Consider the following 24,655-nt stretch of genomic DNA (forward strand, 5'->3'; position numbering starts at 1 on the left):
AGTTTTATTGGCGTTTAGGTCTGGAACTAGGCATTAGGGAGCGGTAAAAAAACCAGGGGATAGGAATATGTTACTACTTTGTAAAGATAGAAAGATAGGGCGACTTGAAAGCCATGTTCACGTCACCGACCGGTTTTAGATCCAACCTTCGGTGTAGGTTGTTGGAGGAACAGTCATAGATGAGTGGAATGGCGGCTTCGACTGAATACAGTGAGAGCTGCATGAAAATGGACCGTCACTAGAGCATTGCTTCGAATGAAAGCAACCGTGGCTGCCAATTTTGTGTTATGTATCTTGATGGGAGATGATTCTCTAAGAAAGTCCCCAGAATAGGCCTGCTATGCCAGCAGGGAGCTCAGCCCGTCTCTCTCTCTCGCCTTGTCCCTGCCGCCGATATGTTACATCCGATCCCACACTGCTATACAAAACTTCCCTTCCACACAGGTTGTCCAGTCCAGCACCCGGTACAAAGGAAATTTCTAAACTTGACAAGTATGTACAATGGGAGCAACGGCATCCGTGGCCCGGCTTCTTGCCAAGGCTAGGGGTGATGCTGATCCCAACCTCAATGCCAGATATTTTTATGCCTCGGCGCCATGCCTCGAACGCCATGCAAGGAAGAGCCTCGTGGGGAATTATAAAATTACCACGAATGGCCCCAAGATCCCCCGTTGACGCCAGAAAAGAAAGCAAACCCGCTCGCTCAAAACATGAAGACAAAGGGAAGTGGAGAGTGATAACGCTAATGCGGTTATCTCGCCTCGTACGCAGGAGGCGGCGCGTCGTCCTGGTCCTCCCAGAAACCGGCATTCCGGCGCTTCTCGTCGTATACGCGGCGAGCGATCTCGCCCGCCATCTTCATGATCCACGCTTGCTCCAGGATAACAGACGAGGTATCCGAGGTGGGGCCACGACGCGGCGGCTGTCCGAAGGGCGACTTGAGGTCGGCCGGGACTGACACGCTCCTTTCAATAACTACTTCGCCGTAGGCGGGCTTGTCGGATGGCTGGGCCGTCCTGCCTTCGGTGACCACAGGTTCTCCCTGCTCCCCCGAGACCATTGGGCTGCTTGGCGACCTGTACAAATCCGGGTTCAAAGGTGGCCGCGCAGGGGGCTGGGCCTTGTCGACAGATGGCCTGAAACGCACCCTACTTGCTGATGACATTGTCGGCGGCATCTCATCTTCCAGTTCCTCAGGAATGGAAGTATGCAGCAACGGCTCGGACGCCGGTGACTCAATGGAGGCCGTATCCGAAACTGTGTCTCCCGTTTCGCTGGTCGTCTCGCTTGCGGATGTCTTCCGCCTCAGATTAACAACCCTGGTCTTCTTCTTCCGGCCAGACTTTGAATGCCTGCCTGAGCCTAGCGTCAAGCCAGTAGTCGCGGAGTGCAGGTTCACAAGAGACGGCCTCGACGGGAGCTGGTCATTCTCCCGGCCGCCAGAATCCGAGAAGGTGTAGGTGGTCGCACTTCCCTGGAACGAGTGTGACTTGGCAAGGCTTGGAGTGGATAGTGGCGAGTTGAAACCCGTATCCGAGCGGTCTATTGGTCCGGCCCAAGCCCTGAAGACGACATCCTGAATGCCTGGGGTGAACAGGGACAATGTGCGGTGGGAGTTGGAGAGTGCTGCCAGGCGAAGGATATTCTTCTGCGAGAACAGTGACTGAATCTCAGCCCCGCCATCAAGAGAGAGTGATGCAATCTTCAGGGGGTCAAGCAAGTGGCCGTATGCATCGACGGCATCGGGCGGGGGAGTAGCTAGTGGATCCACAGCAGGTTCGTCGCTTTCCTTGGCAAGATCGTTTTCCTTAGGCAGTTGATCTGGGCACCACAACTGCAACGAGAGCCGATGGATGATGGCAGGCAACTCGTCCATCATCAGGTCGCGCAGCTTCCCTTCGATGGTTCTCTGCAAATAGTCCCGGACGAACTGGATGGAGTCAAAGGTCGATGAGACCTTGAGCGACTCGAGCGGGTCATTTCGAAATACCAAGGTCAGCCCTTTCTGCTTCGAAAAGACAACAATGATGAACGCAGACAGCTTGATCTCAGACAGAGTGATCTGAAGAGGTATCGTGAGACCTGACGCTGCTGCCAGGGGCTGTGGAGATGTGAAGCTAGGCTTAGAGCAGAGATATGTGTTCAGGGGGTTGGCCTATAGTTTGTTAGTCTTATAGGGCACGACCGACGCGGAAATGAGGGAGATGAACGCGAATCCCTGCCTCGCAATTTATAAAGCAATGCAAAAGAACGAGAATCCTGGCGAGCTTTCAGCCGGAGAGAGCTGGGAACCATTGCAAGCTAACCGGGCGAATTGAGTTTCCCATCAAGCTTGGAAAATTGCGCAAGAGCCATGAACGCGTTTTTGAGAATGCCCGCAAAATCCAAGCTTGGAGCCCACGTTCCAGAATAAGGGCCATCCAGAACGAGGAAAACAGGTATCGGGGGTATAAGACGCTTGTCATTGATGACCCCATTGACCATGTCAAGCCAGAAGGTGAGATGCGCTGCATGCGTGGTGGTGATGGGGCAATTGATGTTGCGTCTCGGAATAGAACGGAAGCCGAGGGTGGAGGGGCTTAAAAGCAGACGAGTGAGAGAGAAAGGGAAGCAAAAGAACCCAAACATACTTGAACTCTCGTTTTCAAAGTCAAGAAGGCATCGCCTGAGTAGCACATCTTGAAAATGCCTCGAAAGCGGTCCTCCGCAATATCCCCTATTTCCAATATCTCCAGCTCGGGGGGCACGGAGCCCAGGTTGAACTCGGTCACGAGTATGTCATCAACGATGATGGGCGGCTTCGGCGACTTGTTTAACGCAGTCGTCAGGAGATCTCGTGTGCGTTTGTAGAACTCTGCGTCGGCCGTGAGAGGCGACCAGTTGAAGTTGAAGGCCATGTTGAACGGCTTCCGCTACACGGTCATCGCATCCAAGAGGAGCAGGGGGCGGGCTCGTCGATAAGCCCTTTGTCGCGCAACGTAGAGATGGCAATATGAGGGCGCAAACCGTCGTGAGGGAGAGCGCGGGTGTCTTATCAATTGCCGACGTAGGTATCGCGATGATTTGCTGTGTTGATGAGGCCCGAAAGGGGAGGCGAAGCTTTGGTTGGAGATGCGGAAGGAATGACGCTATTTCTTCGGGGGTGCGGGTTTGTTTGCGAAATATTTTTCCTGGCACACCCGACCTTTGTCGCGTGTGGTGGGCACCTAGCGGGTCATTTTAGCGTTGTGCCAAAACAGCGCCCTATTATTCTCCGCAAAATTCTTAGTCATCGACTCTTCTTAGTGGGTACCCCCGCCATGGCCAAGATGGTCTGACACCATGACCTCCACTGCTGACAGCTGCGGGCCTCATGCTTCGCCCGCATGCATTGATTCCTGAAATGAGATTGCCAGGATGGCACTACAACGATACCTACAATAATACCTTGTTTGCTATATCGTCACGCTCCTGATAAGGCAGACGCAAACCTTCTAAAAGAGAGGACGGGGCGAAAAGGGGTAAACGTGAAGCTGAACGCAGGAAAATAGTATGTCGAGCTAGGATTAGGTAGCTCCGGGTAGCACCTTCCAGCAGCTGGCCAGAACCGAGGCACTGGAATCGGCTACTACGCAGTGCTCATACGACCTGTACGCAGCACCGCATCCAAAATCGCCCCAGTGAAGGATCGAGGTTTTAGCTCCATGCGAGTGAAGTGCTTGGCATATGGAACTAATAGGTCTTGTAGGTATAGGTGCCAGTGATTGCCCTGATTATTAGTGCATAACCTGGTGATGCTCTTCGTTCCAATTCTGAAAGAGGACAGTCGTGCGGCACGCCATGGACACGATCCCGACGGGATGTGAGGCTGAATTCGTCGGCGAGGGTGCTGCCAATTTGGTCTTCAAGATCACCCCACCAAACAACTCATCGAGCCCGGCTTTTTCAGAAGGCATGTATATGTGTGTGGGCCACTCAGCATCTTATCCCGGGGTTGCACTGATTGGCCAAACAGGAAAACTCCTCCGGGTGCCCAAAGCCGGCACTAGAGCATATCCCTACCCGGAGCTTCAAGAGTACTGGGAGAACACCGTCAAGCCCCTGTTCAAGGGTGACGACCTAGTCCAGCAGTCTCTCGTCAGGCTCACGGGGAGCGGCATCGTGCCCAAGCTCAACGCTCTCCTATCTGAGAATGAAGCGAACCGACGGGAAGACTTCAGGGGCCACAGGGTCGCCGACGCCGAGTTCGGCATGCTTGTGGAGAACATGAGGAAGAGTCAGCATGGGGATCCCAACACCAGGCCCGGAGCCAAGTGCTAACATGTTTTTTTCTATCTTCTTCTCCCCCTCTGCAGTCCGCCCCGGAGACATCGTCCTTGAGTTCAAGCCCAAGTGGCTCGCGCAGTCGCCCAGTGCGCCGCCAACTTCGCGACGGTGCCGCAACTGCGCCCTCGTGGCCTACCGCAGCCACAGCAGCAGCAGCAATAACAACGACGACGCGCACGGCACGTCCAAGGCGGCCCTGTGCCCCCTCGACCTCGCCCGGTGCCACGACGACACCGCAGTGCTGCGCCAGGTGCTGGGGCACATGATGAGCCTCATCGGGGGCAGGAACGCCGCCGCCCTGCCGGAGCCGCAGCTGGGCCGCTTCGCCGAATGGCTTGAGACCAACGGACTGATTGAGAGGCTGCGCGCCGCGCAGGTCCGGAATGATCCCGGCGGGCCCCTGGGATCCAGCGCGCATGATTCCCGGTTCCAGCTGGCCATGACGCTGAGGGACTGCGCCTGCTTCATCCGGATCCCTGCGGACGCGGGCGCACCGGTCGAGGTGAGGTTGGGGGATATGGACAGGAAGAACTCGGAGGCCAAGCTGGGGTACTGGCAGTCCATGGAGCGGAGGCTCATCGACGGGGGGTATTACGAGGGGAGGGAAGAGCCGGCGCAGAGGACTGCCTGTCAGTTGGAGCGGGAGTAGGTGGCCTACCAAGGCGACGGTGTAATGGTTGCTCTTTTAGAAGGAGAGCAAAGCTTGAAACATTATTCATATCTAGCTGAGGCTCGTTGTGACTCTCAATAATCATATTCACGCCTGGCCTTCCCCAACACCGCTGACCGTGCAAGCCCCGTGACGCCCACAACCTGTACGCACGTAGATATGAATATAGACAACACAGGGGTAACCGCCCCGTATCTAAATCCCCGCAGCACTAAAGCTCAACAGACTACCAACCGTCAAGCCCGCCACGAGGCAGAGGCCCATGAACCCGCCCGCAGCCTCCCTCTCGCCTTCGTCGACCCACTCCCCGGCCGCCATCATGGAGCTGGACCCAAGCCAGCCGTTTGTGAGGCCGAAGGGGAACTGCACGGCCAACAGATAAAACGCGTCGCTCGGCACGGCGGCCCCGCGGCCGCGGACGTTGCACAGCGCGTACAGCGGCAGGAACAGCAGCCTGGCGACGGCGATGGCGAACAGCGCGGCGGGGCGGTGCCGCAGCGAGAACGGTAGCATCGTCGACACCCGCCCGGCCAGGTCGCCGAGGTTCCACACGAAGAAGCCGAGCGGGATGAACACGTCCGGGCTGAACAGCCTCCCGCCGCTGCCGTCGTCCCGCACCGACACGATCTTGCTCGTGAACACGGGGAAGAACATGGCCACCGCGAAGCACATGAACACGGCCGCAGCGGGCCAGTGCAGCTTGCGCAGCAGCGTCGGGATGCTGACGAAGTGGCGGGCGGGGGGTTCGGCCGTCTCCTCGGCCCCGGCCAATCCCGCCGCCGCAGCGAGGTTCCCGAGCTCGCGCCGGCGCTGGCGGCGCACGAGCGGCACAAACGCCGCCAGCGCCGCCAGCGAGACGGCCACGGCCGTGAGGAAGTAGATGAACGCCGCGGTGCCGACCTCCCGGAGCGGGGGAGGGCCGGCGTCGGTGGGATCCGACCCCCCCGCCGGCGGCGGCGGCGGGGCGATCAGCACCGAGGCCATCTGCGCGATGGGCGGCAGGACGCCGGCGACGCCCTGCCCGGCCATGATCGCCTGCATGTACTCCGGGCGGCCGAAGCTGGCGGCGAAGGCGAAGGCGCCGTTCTGCATCAGACCCGTGCCCCAGGCGGAGCAGCCGACGAGAAGCAGGAGGAAGCCGAGGTAGGCCGGGGCGGAGACGTCGAGGAAGGTCTTTGTCGTCGCCGTCAGGAGCGTGAAAACCCCGATGTTGATCAGCAGGCCCGCTTTTATACGGAAGGGGTACGAGGCGGAGCTCTGCATGTTGGTCAGGATAAGCATCGCCGTAAGGTTGGTCACGGTCGAGACGGAGAGGATCGCGGACTGGGAGTTCTCGAGGATCCATTCGTGGGAACTGAACCGTTTCTGGAAGTAGGGCGCGGCGGCAATAAACATGTTCCTGGAGAAGGGGTTCACATAAGCCTTGAGCTCGCGAAGACAGAGATGGCAGGCAAGTGGGGGTTTCTCCTACCAAGCCCAGAGCATAGCAACTCCGATCAGCGCAAAAATGGAGTATTCCAGCCATGAGAAAGGTACCTCCTCCCTTCCCGGGAGATATCCCGACTCGTCCAATGCGCCCGACTCATCTGTAAGCGGTTCGTATTCTTGCTCATTCCCTTTCTTCGGGGCAAACAAGGCCTTGATGCGGTTCATCATGTCGGCCATGGCTTGGCGGTGGGCAGCTTTCGACCGATGCTATCTATAGCACATCTGGGCTTTCCGATATGGTAAGAGTCACGGAGAATGTCGGCATAGGTTATGGATGTCAGTATCGGCTTCCGGCCGACGGTGTAGTGTCGTGCCGCGATTGCCAGTCTGGCGAACGTGTTCGATCGCCCGAGTTACCAAAAGGCTTCAGTGTGCACTAGGCAGCTAGCCACAACCTCGGATTTGGCCAAAATCGAGTAGGGTTGTTTTGCGTGGGCAACTCGTGGGCTGCAAAGCCTCGTAGCCTAACGTGATGATGATGATCACAGGGCACGGTTGACAGGTGCTATTTAGGCGAGTGTGGGTCCGGGCATCTGGCGGAGCCGCATATTTTGCCGGTGTGGATCCCCGGCTCTTCCCTCCCGCCGGCGCTTGACGAACATGGACCAGACTGTTGCTAACTGTCAGTGTTTGCTCCGCGCTCTTGTACAAGTCCCATTTCCATATATTTGCTACGTTCGCCAGTTCTCTCTGTGTCATATTGCCATTTCCCGGGCCTTCGCATCCTATGGTCACAAACGACAGAAGTTCTAAAAATAGCAGCTCTAAAGGGGGCAAGGACGATGCGGCCCATTCTGCGACCACCCACGTGATGCCGACGTCCTGCGATGCAAGTATGTCGTGCAGAGTTTATTCAACTTGCCAAACTCTCCAAGGTGCTGAGAGAGAGAGAGCCGGTTGCTTTCCGCGCCGTGCGACTCCCAGAGACCTGGCTTACAAGGCCTTGGCCCGCATCGAGCCCCCAAAACTCAAGTCTTGTTGTGTTGTTCACTGGGCAGTGTGAGCAACAGTTTGGGCTGTATTTACAGTAAGCCTTGTCTAACATGGGGTATCGCTCTCCTAATTCAAGCCAAATTCGCCGTCGCTATCATGCACTCTCTCTTTCTCGATGGCCCGGCCCGGCCCTGAGAGCATGCATCCTATTCCAACGCCCTCTGCACGCGCCGTCGAGGTGACCGTCGCAGATGGGCATCCTCCACTTCCGGGAAGGGCGCCTCGATTATGCTCTCGTTACAGGCAACGCTTGCGAACTCGGCCTCGACCACCTTGCCTCCTTCCCCCACCAGCTGGTCCTCGGTCATCCAACCCGCTTCCACCGCATATCGCACCGCGTCGCCCGCCCTAGAGAAGGACAGGACCACGCGTGGCGCTTCGGGGTTCAGGTGTAACCAAAACTCCTTGGTGGTGCGCTTGAATTGGGCCAGCTCCTTCTTTTCTCCCGTGAAGTTGTCAACCAAGTACTGATATATGTACGCGAGCCAGAGAACATTGGTGTAAGGATAGTAGCCGTCCCAGGAGATTGGTCCGTCAATGCCCAACTCGTAGGGTTTGGTATGTGACTTGGGTGGCAGACACACACGATCTCCTTTCAGGAGAAATGATCTCATTTGTCGATAAACCTTGCACTGCAGAGCATGTGTACTGGTAAAGATACTCAGGTCCTTTTCCAGGTCGCACGCAACCGTGAATGCCTCTTCGCTCGTGGTCTCGGTGTCCTCGGCGCGAGATAGTCCGTAGTCGAGAATGGTGATGTCAATGCCAGAGTATCCAAACTGACAAGGGCTCTCGTCCCGCTTTGCCAGTGGTGTTCCAGTTTGACGAACACATAAATTACCCTCATGGAGGTCGCGGTGCTAAGCGGTCAGCCTATCAAGCTGTCAATGGCTGCAACCGGATGATGCATACCTCAAAATTGACCAAGTCCTCTGCCCTAGCTAGAGCCACGGCCGTGTGGAGGAAAATATCCCAGAGCTGAGCAGTTGAAGTGAGCTCAAAATCTTCCAGTGCGATGCCTGCGTCCCCTAGCTCGACCACCAAGAATCGCGTGTCCTCGAGGTACCGACTCGGAGAAGGGTAGAACTGCAACCGATCTGGGTCTTTCCGCTTTGCCTTCCGCTGAAATGCCTGATGCGTTTCCAGCAAAGGCTTCGGCGCCTTCCCTTGCACAACGTATCGCTCTTTGTAGACAACAAATCCTGGAATATCGGCAAGCCACTCGGATATCCTTATCTCTCCGACTAGATCATCTTCGGAGTGAGGTTCTTCGTCAACCAATTCGGACCTTTCCTGGGCCTTCGTCTGAGGTTTGATGGGTGATTCCAACCGGATAACCTTGATGATGCTCGTTCCCCTTTCATTCGTGATCCGATAGACCTCGGCATATGACGCCTCTGCGATCTTCTCTATCCGGTCTCCAAAGGGGCAAACGTCATCCCACGCCAAGACTCTCAATTCATCGTCGCAGAATTGTGAAGAGTCCTGCAAGGCTGACTCTTCCGTCTGAGAGCCTGGTTTAGGGGCTTCGGGTGCTGCGATGTCTTCTAGAGACTCCTGCCGAGCATCCTCACCATACCGCGTCTGATCATTTAGTGAGATTGACTCGAGTTGATCTGTTATGAGATTTATGGTTTCCTCCGCTTCTGGAGCCTTTTTCGACGGGCTCTTTGGTAACTCGGCGAAGAGTCGCTCTGCCCTTGACTTCGTCGTCGCTTTGCCGTATCTCCGGACAGTCGCTGTTCTGGTCATCCTGAAAGATGCGTCCAAGTCAACAATCCCAAGTTTTTAATAGGCTGTACAAAATGCTGAAAACAATTTGGTTTATCCATTTCCACCTCTCTTCCCTGATTCTGCGGCCCAAACTTGGACCATCCCGTCTTGCCACGATAGGTCGGTTGCGAGGGGCAACCGGAATGTCGGAGTGGCAATTCAGCCGAGGGCCAACCCCGGGCTGGCGGGGCCCCAGAATCTGGAACTGGTAACGACAAGTGGGTCCCACAACGCACGGACGTCGTTGAAGCTTGGGGAACGACCAATTTCGATTTCTTCGACAGCTTCCAGCTTCCAGCTTCGATTCGATAAACTCGCATGCAATCATGGCGCAGGTTTTCAAGGACTTATTCGGAGGTGGCAAATCCGTTGCGAGCCCTGTTCCCTCTGCGGACTCGGGTAAGTTCTTTCAGCGATCCAGCGAAGCCAATCTGCTTCGGAGCATGTAGTCACAAACCTGGTGTGGCGTGGCTCAACTCCCGAGCTCTCTATCTCTCTCTGTTCTCGCTAACCCTAAACTCTTCTGTGTGCAGACTTCGCCGACTTTGCGGGGGCACCAGACCCAGCACCTGGCTCTTTTAACCCCGTGCCTAACGCCCCTGTCGCCCCTGGTGTGGCGGCGACGGCGCGCCCCTATTCAAAATGGTACAACGTCCATGAGCGACACTCGCTGTCCGAGTTCAAGATCGAGGGCGGGATCATGGCCGTCATTGCCTTCATCCTCCTGCTGCACCTGATCGGTTCGCGGTTGAATCGCTCCAAAGCGCGCAAGTGGGCCAGCGCGCACGCTGCACCACTTGCCTCGGAGTTCGCGGTCGTGGGATTCGAGGGATTCTCGCCCGCGCACGCCGACAAGTCCGGTGCCGAGCTGGTCCAGGCCCTCGAGGACGCCAACATCCAGCGGGGCAACTCTATCCTGAAGGAGAAGAGCCTGTTCGAGTTCGCGACCTACGCGACCGGCCGCCAGAACGTCGCCTTCTTGGATGCCAAGTTGACGCTGAGGAAGCGCTTCAACCCGGTAGTGATGATCATCGAGTCTGTCCTCGGCTTCTTCGCCGAGACCTTCGCCGCACCCGAGGAAGCTTTGGATGCTGTTCTCTACCCCTTTGATGGCATGGAGGCCGCTACTGTTCCCGGGCTGCCAGGCGCTGCCGAACTGAAGGCGAAGGACAACAAGAGCACGTTTGATGGCTTCGTGTGGGCCCTTGTCAACAAGGAGAAGATGAGGGAGATCCGCGACGATCGTTACGATATCTCCATTACCACGACCAAGGATCACGCGAAGCTCCCAGCCTGGTTGACGGTCATGACTGAGAGCGCCGAGGTCACCGATGTATTGCTCACTCCCGAGCTTATCAAGGCTGCTGAGGCCGCTGGTGAGCTCCTGGACTACCTCATCGTATCTGATCAGCCCGTTGAGAAGCCTACCACGTATGTCTTCACCACCTACACCTAACCCAATATTTGTGACCATATTTCCCGCTAACCGTACCGCTCATTCACAGTCTCGATGAGACCAAGCCTCGGAAGCGCATCTTCCTTAGGTACCGCCTGCCGTCAAACGACGACTACGAGCCGCTGGTACCCATCTTCAACTACTTCATGCGCATCTCGGACCACCTCGTCAAGTCTGCGCACTTCCGGCCCGAGGTCAACCGCAAGCTCAAGGTCGTGCGCGAGGAGAACGTGAAGCAGATCAAGAGGGCTGAAGACGACGAGAAGGCCGAGGAGCGGGCCCTCGAGCGCGAAAAGGCCAAGAAGGCTAAGCGGGATCAGGAGCTCAGCCTGCTGGACGCCAAGGCGCAGAAGAAATACCTGGAGAAGGAGCGAGACAGGGAGCAGCGCAAGTCCATGAAGAAGCAGACTTCGCGCATGTAAAATGCGAGATAGGGTTGCAGATGCTCTGGATCTGCCCGGCTCAGGGGATTCGAGGGCTTATGGTGTGGTAATGGAGGCGGGCAAGTTGTAAAAGTGTCATCATCGTGTACTAATTCGTTTTCCAATTTCGACGTATCCATCGTCTGAGAATAAACTATGTACATGTACAGTCAAGCCAGAACCAATATCAAACCGAAGACCAGGCTTTTTTCTTCCTCTTCTTATTCCCTTTCCTCTTGGCAGGGCTTGTAGAGTTATACCCTCCTGTGCAAGGATAGAACAGCTCACAGCAGCAGGGGTGGGGAGGTAGTTTGCGGCAAACAGGCTAGGATGCAAATGTCACGACTCCTACCTCCCCCAATAGCCTACTCAAGATCGCGACTGTACCCATCCTTCAAGGAAGCCGACACATCCTTCTCTTCCAAAATCGAGCGTCTACGGCCTACAGATGCTCCCACTCTAGTTGTCGAATCGGGCTATTCCAAGTCCTTACGTCACCTTCGTGCAGATGCAAGCTGGTGGCTTCAAATCCAAGAAGGGTGACGTTCAAGCAGTTTTGATCATCAAAGTCAAGCACCAAGACTTTGAGATTATCCTTGAGCTTTGGAAGCTAGGTCTACTGTATTAAAGGCCTGTAGCGTTAATTGCAAAGAAAATCTGTGTACTTTAATCTTGCCTATCCAGGCTGTCTTCAAGACCAGGCCCTCTTCTTTGATCTTTTCCATGACGAAAATGCTGCCAACCTGCCTGCTATGGATCTGGCTGGCGAGACAGGCGGAGGCGTGTCAGGACGGCTACAGAGCCAATTAGAAGTTGACATAGTTCATGGTACACATCTAGAGCTTGCCTTGAGTACGGCTCCAGCTTGCTCTCAGCTTGCTCGGCCCTATGGGACTCTTCTTTACGATAATCATATCCTGCAAATAACCCTCAATCCCTCCCTCTTCTGAAGCCAATACATTTCCCATGAATAAAATCTATTACCTATTCATCCAATCCAATATGGCATCACTCAGAGCTTCACCGATATTTCAGGTTTGCTTCACCGTTTTGTCCCTTTGGTATTCTCTTTGTTCCCTACTCTCAACCTCAGCTTCAAATCCAAACCATTTTCTCTTCTCTCCCAAGACCTGAACAGCAACAGCTGCTGCTACTGTGATTGCTGCATTCCCCTCTATCGCCTCCTCTCCCATCACTTTCTTCCAGCTGGTTCTTTCCTTTTCATCGCAAGATCCTGTCCCTAGTCGCATGAGTTGTCCTCGCAAGCACGATCTGACGTCTTTAGGTACGTTCTTGGAAATTCTCAGTTTAACAACATCAAACCTATGAGATACAGACAACCGATTCAAGCTCTTATCTACCAAGTTCTCCGAAGCCACGGCCATGGTGTCTAATGCAGATGGTTTCCGCAGCATCGACTCGCCAGGGGCGCTAAATGATCTCGAGAAGCTTAGGATCACTCGGATGGGGCAAAAGGCAAGAGAGAGCGGCTAGTCCACAGCACAAGGTCTACGAGACTTCTTATTTTTCATCCCGGGCCAGAATGTCCTGGACACTCTTGATCTTGTCATCGGCAGTCTGAGTCTTATCGGTTCTGGTGCAAAACTGTAAGCTTTCACGCCTGCTGTCCGTCAAGGCGGGATTTTACCAACCGTGATCCAACACGCATCGACGACTGGACCCGAACAGCGCCATTCTGGTGGACGATGCTGTGGGCCTGGCCGATGACCTTCATGACTTCGTCCCAGCTGCCCTCTGTTGCGCGCAAGTCAGCCCAGATTCGCGGACCTTCTTCCCCAAGGCGCAATGCGGGGGGGTGTGAATTCCCCCGTAAAAGCTCGTAACTTACCGACTGTGGTTCCGGCCGAGTGCATCTTGTAGTATAGGCCGCTAGCCTTGAGCACCTTCTGCACCTCGGCGACCTCCCGGGAGATGGACGGGCTGCCCGTGCCGACCTGTTCGAGTTAGTTTAAGACTCTCAGCACTCGGGATCCAGTGGCAAACGCGGAGCGGAGCAGCCGCTCGGATAGTGGGGATTTGGAGCTCACCGGAATCATGCAGAAGTCGGCATAGCAGCTAGCCGGGGTTTTCAGGTTCGAATAAGCCATTCTGGGTGCGGAACTACTGAAGAGTCTGTTGTTTTGGACTGTTGATCTCAAGACTGGAGTTGCGATTGAGAGCTGGGATGAGCCTGCTCTTGAGATGAGGCGGAACGGGGCTTTTAGTGACATTAGCATGGACAAAAAAAGGTTTATTTCTTCTGTAGATGCAGATGCAGATGCAGAATAAAGTTTGTTGAGTTGCGAAGAAGGCCGGGCTAGGATTCCGTCATTGGTTGTTGAATTTATATGATGCAACCAACGTCAATACCCACTGCGGCCTGCGTCTTGCATCTGCCAAGAGTCTTGAGGCGACGCTTGGCTCTTGGTTTCCTTCCCGAGAAAACTGAAGAGAGATGACAACTCAACGACGACAGCCTTCTCAGCGTCATGTATTCAATCCAGCCTGGCTTAAAAGCCAACTTCCCTCTAACCCTTTCCAGCCACCTAAATGCTCGCTATGGAATGTCAAATGCTGCCCAAACCTATGAACCCTACCTGGCAGCTACCCTTTATTTTCCGTTTGTTTATATTCCCAAGGCCAATTGGTCAAGTGGGAAGCCAAGCAAGCAAACCCACATCTTATTTCTCTTGGCCTCCTCCCTTCCCCCCCTCCAACGCCACCGAGACAAACGCCCAATTTCCCCAAACCTCCATGATCTCCCCCGTGAAACCGTCACCCATCACCCCCCGCCCGCCTCACCCCTGGCAACGGCAACAGCATCCTCCCACCCCGCACTCGCCCGCCTCGAGCCCTGAGGGCTGACGCTATCCACCGCCGGCGGCGCCCCCGCCCGGCCGCCCGTCCCTCGCCCCCGGCGGCGGCCCCGGCCAAACTCCATGGTGAAGTCGCCGAGCATCTCCTGGTGGCGCAGCCTCGTATCGGACAGGGGCCGCTCGCTGGGGTGCAGCTTGCTTTCTCTGTTTTTGCTTTTGATCTTGCTTTTGTTTTTGCTTCTGCTCCTGCTGTTTTTGTCGTCCCGCCGCCCGTCGCCGTCCTCTCCCTTCTTGTCCTTCCCCGCCCGGGGTTGGTGCTGGTGGTGGTGGTGCGGCCGCCAGCCGAGTGTCTTGGCGAGCAGGCCCGGAGACGACGGCGGCGGCGGCCTGGCGGGGTCGCTGCCGTTGCCGCCGTTGGCGGTCGCGGTTGTAGTGGTGGCAGTAGTGCTGGTGGCTACGGCGGGCGCCGAGGTCGCGGGTCTGGCTGTGGTACCGGTTGGGGGGGCGCCCGCGGTCGGGGAGGGTGCGGAGGATAGGGACCTGCGCGAGATGAAGCGGTTCCAGCGGTCCTTGATCGTCATCGTCGGGAGGGAGCTTACGACGCTGGCTGGACTGTGGTGGGTGATGGGGAAAAAGTTGGGATGGACATGGTAAGTAAGGTATTTGTCTTGGATGAGCTAGTGAGTCCGTCTGCCCACATTCCCTAGTAGATCCAGATCCAGAGACAAACACCCTATATTGAGGTACATGTCTTGCGCCGCACCTATTCGTAGTGGTGTGTAAGTCTGCAGATATGTGGAGGTCGGGGTCTCCGAGGGATCCCGTCTCCTAGCGTTCCGTCGACGTCATCCACCACCACATAACGTGTTTATCAGATCTCCCGCAAGCTAACAGCTGGGTCGTTGAAGCTGTATCGGAAAGCTAGACGAGTCTAAGTTATCACAATCTCAAATTGCGGCTTCGACTGTCAGGACGGATGATGGGCTTCGGGGTTTTATATGTCATCAATATTAGTCGCCAAGTTCATTGTACCTAGAAGTTCCAACAATACCCATGAGTCGTGCGTATGTAAACGGCACCTTCCAAACCCGCGCATGAAATTATCCTTGGTCCCGTTTGCCACAAACTAAACGCCATACAATCTGCCCTGGGGCCCCTGAGACCTACTCGATACGTATCATGTTGAGTGCCTGCTCAACGGATTCCTGTGAGCTACCGGGATATACACTCAGCACCAAACACGCCAGCAGAGCCGGCCCCCAGTCCTCCGAGAGCCGTCAAGCCCCATGCAAGGGACGCGGCTTCCCAGTCGTCCTCTGTCAATACCTCGTCGCCCTCAATGACACTTCCGGCAACGCTGGGAGAGGGAACGTAAGTCTCGTCGCCAGGGGCTTCATCCAGGTTGGGCTTGACCTTGCGTGGCCGACCTCGTTTCCTGGGAGCCGTCGCGGATGTAGCCACGGCATCATTGGCATCATTGGCATCATTGGCATCATTAGGGGTGCTGATACTGGGAAGTCTCGACTTCCTTGGCCGGCCGCGACGTCGCACCGTTGTTGGCTGCTCTGACTCTTGGTTCAAATGCTCATCTTCGGCTGTGCTCTCGCCATCGGCTGTCACAAGCGCTGTCGGGGTGGAGAGTGTACTGGCTGCGCACTTGTAATACGGGGTTGAGGCTGCGAGAATACTGTCAACGTCGATGGCGCGCACAGCCGCCCACAACCCGATACTAAGGGCGCTCAGAAGGACATCGCTGCCCACGGCAGCAACGACTGGATGGTCTGATATCGAGCCCAGGACCCTCCCAGCAGCTGTCGTAGTTCGCTCCCAGTTTGAACGCTCTTCTGTGCCTAATGGCATTAAGATGCTGTGTCGATGCTCGTACGATCTAGGGAGGTTGTCAAGGACGCCGGAAATGCTGGCCTTCCAGTGAAGAGCGGTACTAGCGAGGGAGATGAATCGGAAGAGGCTCGTGAAAGCGCTGTAGGCATTGTGAGGATGTGCATGGACGGTCCCCCACGATTCCGGGACGATAACTGGTAGAATCACCACCCCAAAAGTAAAAAGTGTCGTCAGCCCCGTTACGATGGGGAACAACTGGCCTCCCGCTACAGCCGGAAGCAAGGCCAGTGAGGCATAGTTAAGCATGAGTAGGCCCAGGAACAAGGCTGGGTTAGGGCACCAGTTGTTTGGCTTGGGTGGGAACGCTCTGGCCAAAAGTCTCGATAGCCTATTACTGTGTTAGTGCCCAGGCTTATTGCGGAGTCTGGCATAATAGGTACAGTACCTTGAGTCCGATGAGACCGTGCTACTCTCAAGTGGAGATGGTGTGAGGAGCAAGGAGAGGTAGAAAAGATTCTGTGCGAAGGACAGATTGACGAGCTGGGCGAGCAGAAGGTAACCCACGAGGAAGGGTATCTTCCGACGACGACCTTCAATCGCCAACAGCATGCTCCAGGACGTCGTTGCAAGGGCTCGTTGATTGGCCCACCAGAAACGACGTCCCTTCTCTGCGACTATCTCAAGAGCATCCCGGTAGATGGGCGTGTCCGTAAGCCACATCCTGACGTATAAAGGGGCGGCACTTGTTCCATTCGTCACCGGTGATGTGGCCCCAATCAAGCTGGAATTCAAGTCAGTTGCCATTCATTGTTAGTGTTTAGTGTTTAGATGAGAAGTGTCATAGTACGGACCTATTGGGAAGTACGACACCTCGCTCGTCGGCCCAAACCTTGTAGGATAATACCACGTAGTTGACGGCATGATAGGCAGCAGTAGCCAGACTCAGTAGTGCCAGAACGGCAAAGACTGGGGTGGCCTTCTTGCGCTTGGTGATACGTAGGCGGGTGTCTTGTGAGGGACGTAGTTCCGTGTATGATTGGTGTAGACCAAGGCTGATAACACACGTCGAGTAAATCACTGTAGCAATGTGAGATGCCACTACGATGAGCGGCGCATAGCTGTTGTTGTCAGCCAGCCTGAAGGCTAGCAACTAGAACAATGTCATCATCATCATCACTCACCTCGCTTGAACCTCAAAGGAGACAGGTGCCATGTTGGGAATTATTGGATATGTCCGCCCCTCCAAGTTAGGAGAAAGCAAGCGATGAGATAACTCATAGTGAGGAGCAGTTGCCCACTCCATATGCGTATGTAGGTGGAACCTCCTACCTATATGCGGGTAGGGAAGCTGGCGGCTGCGAGACCTGCCCCGGTCTGACCTCATAGGGCGGGAGTTATTATTAGTTAGCCTATTGTACTTGTACACTAATTAAAGTCAATCCTCAGTGAGGCTTGGCCTGAAGGCGCTAAGTAAGCTTCCCGTCTCCGGCGCGGGGTGCCACAAAGTCAGCGCATCCCAGCGGCTCGTGTCACTACCAAAATGCACTAAACATTTAGACTTCTATGTGTAAATCTCTCCAAGCCCTCCTTCTAGTCGCATTGCAAGGTGTAGCGAGCTGAGTAGTTTGCTCCGCCGCGCCCCAACCGAACAGCATGTACCATCTCGCCAAAGGCCTTTACCGGCTTGCAACGAGCAAAGAAGGTGTTGGACTCGACGACTCCAGGCCCCGGAGGGGGTGTGCATGCTGCAGCTGCTAACGCGCCTCCACAGAGTACTCGGTCATCCTCCTGGGCCTCGACAATGCCGGCAAGACGACGTTCCACGAGCAGGTCAAGGCCCTCTTCCTCCCCGACAACCCGGAGCCCAAGCTGAAGACGGTCCCGACCGTCGGCCAGAACGTGTCGACCATCACGCTGCCGGACATGTACCTGAAGATCTGGGACGTGGGCGGGCAGCTCAGCCTGCGCAAGCTGTGGCAGAGCTACTACGCGAGCTGCCACGCCATCGTCTTCATCATTGACAGCACCGACATTGGCGACGCGAACCTCGAGCACGACAGCACCGGCCGCCTCGACGAGTGCCGCCTCGTGCTGGAGGACGTCCTGCAGAACTCGGAGACCGAGGGCGTGCCCCTACTGATCCTGGCAAACAAGCAAGACCGGGAAGACTGCGTCGAGGTGGTGAGGATAAAAGAAGGGCTGGTGAAGAAGGTGTTTGAGGGCGAGAAGGCAAGCAGCATCCGCGATTCCAGAGTGCTCCCCGTCTCCGCCCTGACGGGGACTGGTGTGAGGGAAGCAGTGGACTGGGTGAGATCGAGGGTAAAATGGAACAAAGAGTCTAGGCCGCCGGTGATGAGATGAGACGAGCATGAAGTCATTGGGTCACTGGTTTCCTATATTCTTATAGGCGTTTGGGGATGGCGGAACGGATGCTTGGATGAACCTAGAGCGATTCTATACCAGCTTGGAGTTTTATTATCAGGGGACTCGGACATTGGTCCCAACATGACAGTGACCCCAATGGTTACCACTACTCTCCTTGGCGGCTCTAGCTTTTAGATTGCCGCATCTTCGACCGTATTCGATGGAGAGGGCAACATCCACGGTACCCAAAACTCTCGCGCCTAGGGGGCAGCGAGGTGGTGTTGTAAGGGGGGTATCTTGCCTTTGACTCCCAATCCCAAAACCCTTTTTCTAAGCCCTTCCCAAACGCATTCTATCTATCGTTCTCGGCCGAAAGTTCTGCCACAAGTCCTCCCCGGTCTCTCCTTTTCGCGTCCTCGGCGAGCATCTTGTCCAAGAAGGTCGATAGATCCTTGACTTTGGTCAATGCAACACTCGTACACTGCAGCAACACCACCGCCTCCACCGGGGTTCCTCCGAGCTTCGCGATCTGGCAGATTTCCCCGTGACGATTCAGGCTGATCGTACAGCTACCCACCCTCACCTGCTCCTCGAGCAATGTCGCGTCCAGCAGTGTCGTCTCCCCCTCGTCGCCAAAGAAACTGAATGTGACACAGAAGGGGGAATGGAGCCAGCCCAGGGGAACCGGCTCCCGCTCGGCCGGGGTGTAGATGGTCAAGACCCCTCCCTCTATGCTCGTATCGGGTTTCCTGAAATGCCGTAGGGCCGCTACCACGGCGAAGCATGAAGCGTCGATAAGATTGCCGTCGTGCGACATGACGTGGACGTCCACCCTGACGGACCAACACTTCTGCCCGGCGACTAGACATAGGGACTCCGTATCCAGAGCTCCGGACCGGCGAACAGTCTTCTCGAGGAGGCGCGATAATAGGACTTCGGTCTCAGTCGGCCGGTTTAACTCGAAGGCCGGGGACGTCATGGGGCTGAGCTCCGTTGCGATAGTGAATATCCCATCCAGTGGTCGATCGGTGTACGGTACAGTCACTTCGGCGGACGCCTTCGCAAGAACCCTGTATTTCCCCAGTAAGCTCAAGAATCAATTGAATCAGGCCGCACTGCATGTGGATGGCATACCTCGTCTTGCCAAGTGTGACATTCGCGACTCCATGTTCGTCCCCAAACTGCAGCTCTATGCCGCGGTATTGGTCGAATTCTCGACCATCGAGTCGCAAGTTTTCTTTAAGAGCTTGCAACACAAACTGCTTCTCGTTTAGAGAAGGTTCCGCTTCTCGAGGCATCTTTGTTTTCTGTGCGATTCAACCCACCGCCCACTTGCCTCGAATCTGCTCTGATATTGATGGTTGTACTCGGAGGGGTCCCTTTCTGCCATTGACGCCCGCCAAATTTTCCGGTGTTTTCTGCCGGGCGGTCAGGCCATGACTGCAGGGGTTGCTTGCATAGCGGACCTTTTAAGCCACCCAACTCCCCATGTTCCATCCTGTCAATAAATAGCAACAACGAATTGAACAACGGACAACCTCAACATCTTCCAAAATGACGACCGCTCACAGGCCTACTTTCGATCCCGTAAGCCCTGCCCGCCAGATGAACCCCGCGTACAGCTGCTAACAACCCCCCGACAGGCTCGCGGAAAGGACGCCCTTCTCGGGCCCGCATACCATCAACGACTGCTCCCGGCACACACGCAGCTGAAGTTCAGGTATGTGGCTCTCGAAACACAACCCTCCTCTTCCCCGTATAACCTCAGAAGCCCATTTCTGAACCCCAACCCACCGAGCAGGAAACCAGGCCAAGGCGGCGATGGCGACATCAAGCAGGTGCGGGACCTGCGCGCCGAGCTCGAGGCCGCCGAGGCAGCGCACTTTGCCAAGACGCGAGGCGGCGGTGCCGCTGCGCCGCTGCCCTCCTCCTCCTCCTCCTCCGGCGCCGCCACCGCCTCGTCGGCGAAGCGGCCGCTGCTGGGGGCCGGGGGCGACGAGGACGGGGATGAGGACGTCGAGGCCAAGAGGCGGCGGATATTGCTAGAGACGAGGGACATCGATGCGGACGAGTCCGGGGAGGACGAGGAGGACGACGATGATGACGATAGCGACGACGACAGCGACGACGATGAGGAGGCGGAGCTGCAGCGGGAGCTTGAGCGGGTGAGGAGGGAGCGGGCCGAGAAGAGGGAGAAAGAGGTAGGTGGTGTCTTTTCGACCCGACATATACTCCCTGGACGGCCTGGGGGTGCGCTGGGCTAACGTGTTACGGCGGAACAACAGGAGCGCGAGAGGGCAGAGGCCGACGAGGAGCAGCGGGAGCGGGACATCGCCCTCGGGAACCCGCTGCTCAACAAGCCCGACTTCAACATCAAGCGCCGGTGGGACGACGACGTCGTGTTCAAGAACCAGGCGCGGGGCACGGAGAATAAGGGGAAGAAGGAGTTCATCAATGTGAGTCCCCCCACCCCCCACTTCTGGCTGCAAACTGAGTCACCCCTTGCCATGTAACGGCGACTGACGACCCATTTTAGGATCTTTTGCGGTCAGATTTCCACAGGCGGTTCATGAGCAAGTACGTTAGATAAGGAAGTGGTTGTAGGTCTGTTTATTGCTTGTCGGGTCACTGGGTTGTTGGTATGGGCCATGTGTAGTCCCAGTCTCACAGATTTGGGCCCTGAGCAAGCACGGAGCGTTACCAAGAGCAAGGTGCTAAAGGCACCTAAAATAGAATCATTGGTAGAGAAATGTTGGCTGAAGTGTAATTCATCGACCATATCTATCTGTAACAATTAAGAGTCTTATGTGTGTTCTAGTTTTCCCAAGTCAACCAGTGAAGTCTTCAGGCCCAACCACGCCTTTCTTCGAAGGGTAGCCCCCGATCCCATTCTCTTCCTTCCACCAGGAAACCCGGTCCCGCCAACGCCGAGCTTCTGAAAAAGTGAAGGAAAAAAGGGAAATATTGCGAATAACGAAAAGGAAAATGAAATGAGAGAAAATAGTTCACAACCGACAGAGCAGCCTCAAACCACATAACCAGTTCAGTGCCACAAAAGAAATAGAGATAATAAGCCCAACTCAGAATATCTCGACAGCGAATCGGAGAAGAGAACCAGCAACGCCATGCTCATGCCGTGGTATAAATATCGAGGACACGGGTCGACGACAAGGTAGAGCCCGCAATAACAGTGTCGATTACAAAACAGATAAGAATGGAGGAGCCAGTTCGTCAAGCGTTCCCGGAGGAGCTGATTAAAAAGACATTGTACGAATAACAGTTTCCGGACTGAAGCAGAGATGGGAGTGGTAGGTTGCGAAACACAAATGGACAGGTCCCCAAGAAGAGATGGTAAATCTCATGCCGAGGAAGTCGCTATTGGCTCTGCGGGTGGACCGGATCTCGAGGCTCCTGGTGTACTTAATGATGGGCCGACGATTTCAGGATCCGGTATTTGAATATCCAGCTACGCGGTGCTGTCAGCATGAGGGTGGGCGGGATGAAAAGATGACAGTCACAACGGGCATAAAACTCACAGTCATATACCCCGTCCGCCTCAGTGGTATAATCTTCGGAGGGATAGCACCCTCCTCGCCGTTGGCAGTCTTTTCCATGTCTAGATTCCACTTCTCGATCCACTTCTCGAGATTCCGCAGGCGAGACTTGGCCCCTGTGAGACCAAAGTCGTCCCATATCCAGCCTGTTGCGAGGCCGAGCACGCCGTCCAGGAGGTTTCTCCAGCTGTACGGGCTGAATATCGGCACGAGCTCGCCGTTCAGCTTCTCGATGATGCGGCGAAACTCCTGCTCGGACAGGCCGGCGGGATCAAGAATCTCGGGGTAGAGGTTCGAGAAGGTCGGTGCTAGGTCGCCCTGAATGAGCCAGTCGCGGCGTACGCGGATGATACGGGTGCTTGTATACTCGGGCGAGTCGATCGGGACGTGGGGATTCAGATGGGGAAAGCAAGGGTGCTGTGGACCCCATCCCTCCCCGAAATCTGGCTGCTGATCCGGATCTCCCATTATCGACGAGTCACTGGACGAGATGGCCGACCCAATGCCGGATATCCTGGATGCGGTTGAATGGCGGACATTGAGGGCATCAGGACCTCGCTCGAGATCCTGAGAAAACCCCCGCTCCTTGTCTCCATTTTCTGGAGACGCCATAATCGCCTTCCCCTTGCCTTTGTCTAGCTTCCTCGGTCGGTCGGAACTCGTTCTGCTATTGTCGAGGATGAGTCCCACGGGAAGCTCGGGGTGTCTCGTCGCACTCTGGACACTCCCTGCAGGCTCTCCGGCTCTGTGGTTCCGCGGTGCGTCCCTCTGCGGCCTGGTCTCCGAGGGACCGGCTTCAACTATTCCTTCTATGGGTGATGGGGTGACGCTCAGTCGCTTCTCGTCGTAAGAATGGCGGACGGTCCTGGGGAGGCTGATGCGCTGCTCGTGGCCAGCGCCCCGCTCGATCTGCAGGCTGGCCCGGGTGGAGATGGAATGCCTGCTCTGGCGCTGCTCGGGGAGAGTGAGGAGCGGGTAGTCGCCGGCGCCTGTGCCTGTAGGATCGGCAGGGTCGGTCGAGGTGTCTAGGGTAGGGTGTTCGAGGGGAACTGCAGGAGGTGGTGGTGTGGATGGCCGGCGCCTGCGGGCAACCACTCTCGGGGTTGAATTGGTTGGATTCCAGAGGCGGGCGGCCGAGAGACGTAGTAAAGGGCGTTGCGAGGAGCTTGAAGGGGAGGCGGCTCCACGGGTTCGGAAGGGTGATTGCCTGAAGTAGGCTTGCGGAGATGGGTAGCCCCTTCGGAGCAAACTATTTCGGCGCGGTTGGCGGGCAGCGGCTATTGGGGGTTCGGGGGTGGGTGTCGAAGCGCCTGGATAGGGTGGCTGCTGAGACGGCGGGATGACGCGCGGATTTGCAGACGAAGCAACGGCATTTATTACGGCGGGCGGGTCAGTCGATCGCGAAGGGTTGCCTGCTTCCGCCGTGTGTGAAGCCGTGGGAATGGCTGATCAGTGGTGGCCGCCGAGACGGCCGCCTCAACTCTGCAGCGTCTCAATTTGGGAAAAGCCGGCAGATGCAGTAGTGCCGTCGCCAAAATAGGATTCAGCCTCCTTTTTCTTTCCAGTCGCAGAAGTCGTGTTTTCCTAACTGCAAACTCTGCTGCTGAACTGCGGTACTGGTCGTCGAGAGGATCGATTCTTGAGACCGGGCGGGAGAGAAAACGAGAAGACAGGGGTTTCAGCGTGTCTCTGGCAATGCCCAGCGAGATCGCGACTGTCGCGGCACGACTGGCACCAGCCGTGCAGGTGGTAGGTGCGTGCGAGTGGTCAGTGTGGCTGAAATTGCCAGGTGTCGAGCGCAGGGAGTCAGCGTAACCCTCTGGATTTCTCGCTAGTAGTGGGTACATGTACATGACGTTCCCTGGCAAGCAGGACCGTCGAGCGTCTTCATGTGTTAGTTAGGTCCAGGGGCAGGTTGTTGGAGGGTGCCTGGGCAAGTCGAAGAGAAGAGACTGGAGAGGACGGGTCGATGATATTATACGAAAACGTCCCGTCGCTTTTACACTATTCATTGCTGCCGCCTCCTATCCTTGATGAGTGTGAGCTGGGAAGCCCCCCAGCGCCTCATTACGCAGCTTCTCCCGGCTGCCAGGGTAGGACCTTGTCACTTCGTTTTTTCCTTCCCTGCTGGGACAACCCCCACCCCCATGAGATCGAGGAACCCGACATCAGCAGGTCAACTGGCGCAGGGGTTACCTATGTTCCTCCCTTTCTTTACTCTTTTTCGCATGAGTTCAGAATATGGCTCGGCCCTGGTCCCTCATCTGACTCACGTGGGTCCATGGTTGTGCACAGTCGAGGGCTTGGGCCCGACAAGATATGAGGTGACGATCTTAAAATTCTAGAATAGGCGGAATGGCTACATTATGCTTGGACCCGGGTGCCAGGCGCGCCCACCACACTAGATTATTTTTGGTAAGCGTGTGTGCCTCTTCTATCTATCAAAGGTAAGATCATGCCTAGAGGTACCTACCATGTGGTAGAGGTAGATAGGGTACCTATGGGCACCTCACATACCTGTCGTTGCGTACTTGATTGACGAGACTCGAATTCTAGCAGGTTCATCAAGCCTGAGCTCGACAGAGGGCCCGAGAGGTTCATCTGCCCCTGAGCTGGACCGAATTGAATGGCCCAAGATCGTCGGGTAGGTCTTAGTACAGCACTTATAGACACCATCCATATATAGAGCGACATGGAACAATCAGTGTCATCTTGGACGTCTCAATATTAACCCATATTCTCACCACTTACTCGGGTCGCTACCTTAGTTATGCAGGTGGAATATAAGGTATCCAGATCCGTATCTGCACGTTTTCTCACAGACAAAGTGCATGATAGGACCCGACATGTCCAGCGTTCGGATATTGTCTACATCCTGGATGTAAGGCTGTCTGGAGTACCTTCTAGCGTCGGATAGATGTGTAACCCCTCTGCCCCTGTAGGAAAATCTCGCCCGACAGTCGGGAACGCCG

The 24,655-nt window shown here is 55.9% G+C and overlaps 13 protein-coding genes across 13 annotated transcripts; 5 read left to right on the forward strand and 8 right to left on the reverse strand.

The window, feature by feature from the left end:
- Positions 1–255: 255 nt before the first annotated feature.
- QBC33DRAFT_349118 (uncharacterized protein) lies at positions 256–3,265 on the reverse strand. The gene is made up of 2 exons (XM_060423823.1): positions 2,631–3,265; positions 256–2,155 (listed from the first exon to the last, which is right to left on the reverse strand). The coding sequence occupies exons 1-2, from the start codon at positions 2,895–2,897 to the stop codon at positions 752–754; spliced, it is 1,671 nt and encodes a 556-aa protein (XP_060285487.1). The 5' UTR covers positions 2,898–3,265; the 3' UTR covers positions 256–751.
- An 86-nt stretch (positions 3,266–3,351) lies between these two features.
- QBC33DRAFT_532838 (inositol-pentakisphosphate 2-kinase) lies at positions 3,352–5,090 on the forward strand. Its single transcript, XM_060427413.1, has 4 exons — positions 3,352–3,672; positions 3,728–3,931; positions 3,995–4,255; positions 4,335–5,090. The coding sequence occupies exons 2-4, from the start codon at positions 3,820–3,822 to the stop codon at positions 4,952–4,954; spliced, it is 993 nt and encodes a 330-aa protein (XP_060285488.1). The 5' UTR covers positions 3,352–3,672; positions 3,728–3,819; the 3' UTR covers positions 4,955–5,090.
- Positions 5,091–5,123: 33 nt separating this feature from the next.
- QBC33DRAFT_605714 (nucleoside transporter FUN26) lies at positions 5,124–6,640 on the reverse strand (the record flags this gene model as incomplete). Its single annotated transcript, XM_060432285.1, has 2 exons — positions 5,124–6,374; positions 6,447–6,640. 2 exons carry the CDS (start codon positions 6,638–6,640, stop codon positions 5,171–5,173), a joined length of 1,398 nt encoding a protein of 465 aa, XP_060285489.1. The 3' UTR covers positions 5,124–5,170.
- Positions 6,641–7,534: 894 nt separating this feature from the next.
- QBC33DRAFT_349728 (uncharacterized protein) lies at positions 7,535–9,337 on the reverse strand. The gene is made up of 2 exons (XM_060423825.1): positions 8,369–9,337; positions 7,535–8,316 (listed from the first exon to the last, which is right to left on the reverse strand). The coding sequence occupies exons 1-2, from the start codon at positions 9,206–9,208 to the stop codon at positions 7,603–7,605; spliced, it is 1,554 nt and encodes a 517-aa protein (XP_060285490.1). The 5' UTR covers positions 9,209–9,337; the 3' UTR covers positions 7,535–7,602.
- Positions 9,338–9,489: 152 nt separating this feature from the next.
- QBC33DRAFT_618117 (putative DUF1682 domain protein) lies at positions 9,490–11,290 on the forward strand. The gene is made up of 3 exons (XM_060432703.1): positions 9,490–9,628; positions 9,763–10,660; positions 10,735–11,290. The coding sequence occupies exons 1-3, from the start codon at positions 9,556–9,558 to the stop codon at positions 11,105–11,107; spliced, it is 1,344 nt and encodes a 447-aa protein (XP_060285491.1). The 5' UTR covers positions 9,490–9,555; the 3' UTR covers positions 11,108–11,290.
- QBC33DRAFT_532852 (uncharacterized protein) lies at positions 11,291–12,002 on the forward strand. Its single transcript, XM_060427414.1, has one exon. The coding sequence runs from the start codon at positions 11,438–11,440 to the stop codon at positions 11,648–11,650; it is 213 nt and encodes a 70-aa protein (XP_060285492.1). The 5' UTR covers positions 11,291–11,437; the 3' UTR covers positions 11,651–12,002.
- A 626-nt stretch (positions 12,003–12,628) lies between these two features.
- QBC33DRAFT_513501 (putative cell wall biogenesis protein) lies at positions 12,629–13,215 on the reverse strand (the record flags this gene model as incomplete). Its single annotated transcript, XM_060425986.1, has 4 exons — positions 12,629–12,701; positions 12,760–12,862; positions 12,957–13,062; positions 13,156–13,215. 4 exons carry the CDS (start codon positions 13,213–13,215, stop codon positions 12,629–12,631), a joined length of 342 nt encoding a protein of 113 aa, XP_060285493.1.
- Positions 13,216–13,616: 401 nt separating this feature from the next.
- Positions 13,617–14,819, reverse strand: QBC33DRAFT_349736 (uncharacterized protein). Its single transcript, XM_060423826.1, has one exon. The coding sequence runs from the start codon at positions 14,502–14,504 to the stop codon at positions 13,890–13,892; it is 615 nt and encodes a 204-aa protein (XP_060285494.1). The 5' UTR covers positions 14,505–14,819; the 3' UTR covers positions 13,617–13,889.
- A 316-nt stretch (positions 14,820–15,135) lies between these two features.
- QBC33DRAFT_557328 (uncharacterized protein) lies at positions 15,136–16,978 on the reverse strand (the record flags this gene model as incomplete). The annotated part of the gene is made up of 4 exons (XM_060429796.1): positions 15,136–16,153; positions 16,211–16,546; positions 16,617–16,883; positions 16,947–16,978. The coding sequence occupies 4 exons, from the start codon at positions 16,976–16,978 to the stop codon at positions 15,136–15,138; spliced, it is 1,653 nt and encodes a 550-aa protein (XP_060285495.1).
- A 581-nt stretch (positions 16,979–17,559) lies between these two features.
- QBC33DRAFT_532863 (P-loop containing nucleoside triphosphate hydrolase protein) lies at positions 17,560–18,126 on the forward strand (the record flags this gene model as incomplete). The annotated part of the gene is made up of 1 exon (XM_060427415.1): positions 17,560–18,126. A coding segment is annotated over one exon (567 nt), but the record flags the coding sequence as incomplete, so codon positions are not given.
- A 177-nt stretch (positions 18,127–18,303) lies between these two features.
- On the reverse strand, positions 18,304–19,521 carry QBC33DRAFT_349883 (exosome complex component rrp45). Its single transcript, XM_060423827.1, has 2 exons — positions 19,264–19,521; positions 18,304–19,199 (listed from the first exon to the last, which is right to left on the reverse strand). The coding sequence occupies exons 1-2, from the start codon at positions 19,425–19,427 to the stop codon at positions 18,482–18,484; spliced, it is 882 nt and encodes a 293-aa protein (XP_060285497.1). The 5' UTR covers positions 19,428–19,521; the 3' UTR covers positions 18,304–18,481.
- A 162-nt stretch (positions 19,522–19,683) lies between these two features.
- On the forward strand, positions 19,684–20,719 carry QBC33DRAFT_557331 (Pre-mRNA-splicing factor Cwf15/Cwc15; the record flags this gene model as incomplete). The annotated part of the gene is made up of 5 exons (XM_060429797.1): positions 19,684–19,716; positions 19,773–19,849; positions 19,931–20,330; positions 20,415–20,585; positions 20,666–20,719. 5 exons carry the CDS (start codon positions 19,684–19,686, stop codon positions 20,717–20,719), a joined length of 735 nt encoding a protein of 244 aa, XP_060285498.1.
- A 343-nt stretch (positions 20,720–21,062) lies between these two features.
- QBC33DRAFT_605722 (Golgin subfamily A member 7/ERF4 family-domain-containing protein) lies at positions 21,063–23,096 on the reverse strand (the record flags this gene model as incomplete). The annotated part of the gene is made up of 2 exons (XM_060432286.1): positions 21,063–21,595; positions 21,666–23,096. Coding segments are annotated over 2 exons (1,539 nt in total), but the record flags the coding sequence as incomplete, so codon positions are not given.
- Between the last annotated feature and the right edge of the window lie 1,559 nt (positions 23,097–24,655).

This window comes from Phialemonium atrogriseum (genome assembly GCF_030411735.1).
Source record: "Phialemonium atrogriseum strain 8032-3 unplaced genomic scaffold QBC33scaffold_7, whole genome shotgun sequence".
Lineage (NCBI taxonomy): Eukaryota > Fungi > Ascomycota > Sordariomycetes > Cephalothecales > Cephalothecaceae > Phialemonium > Phialemonium atrogriseum.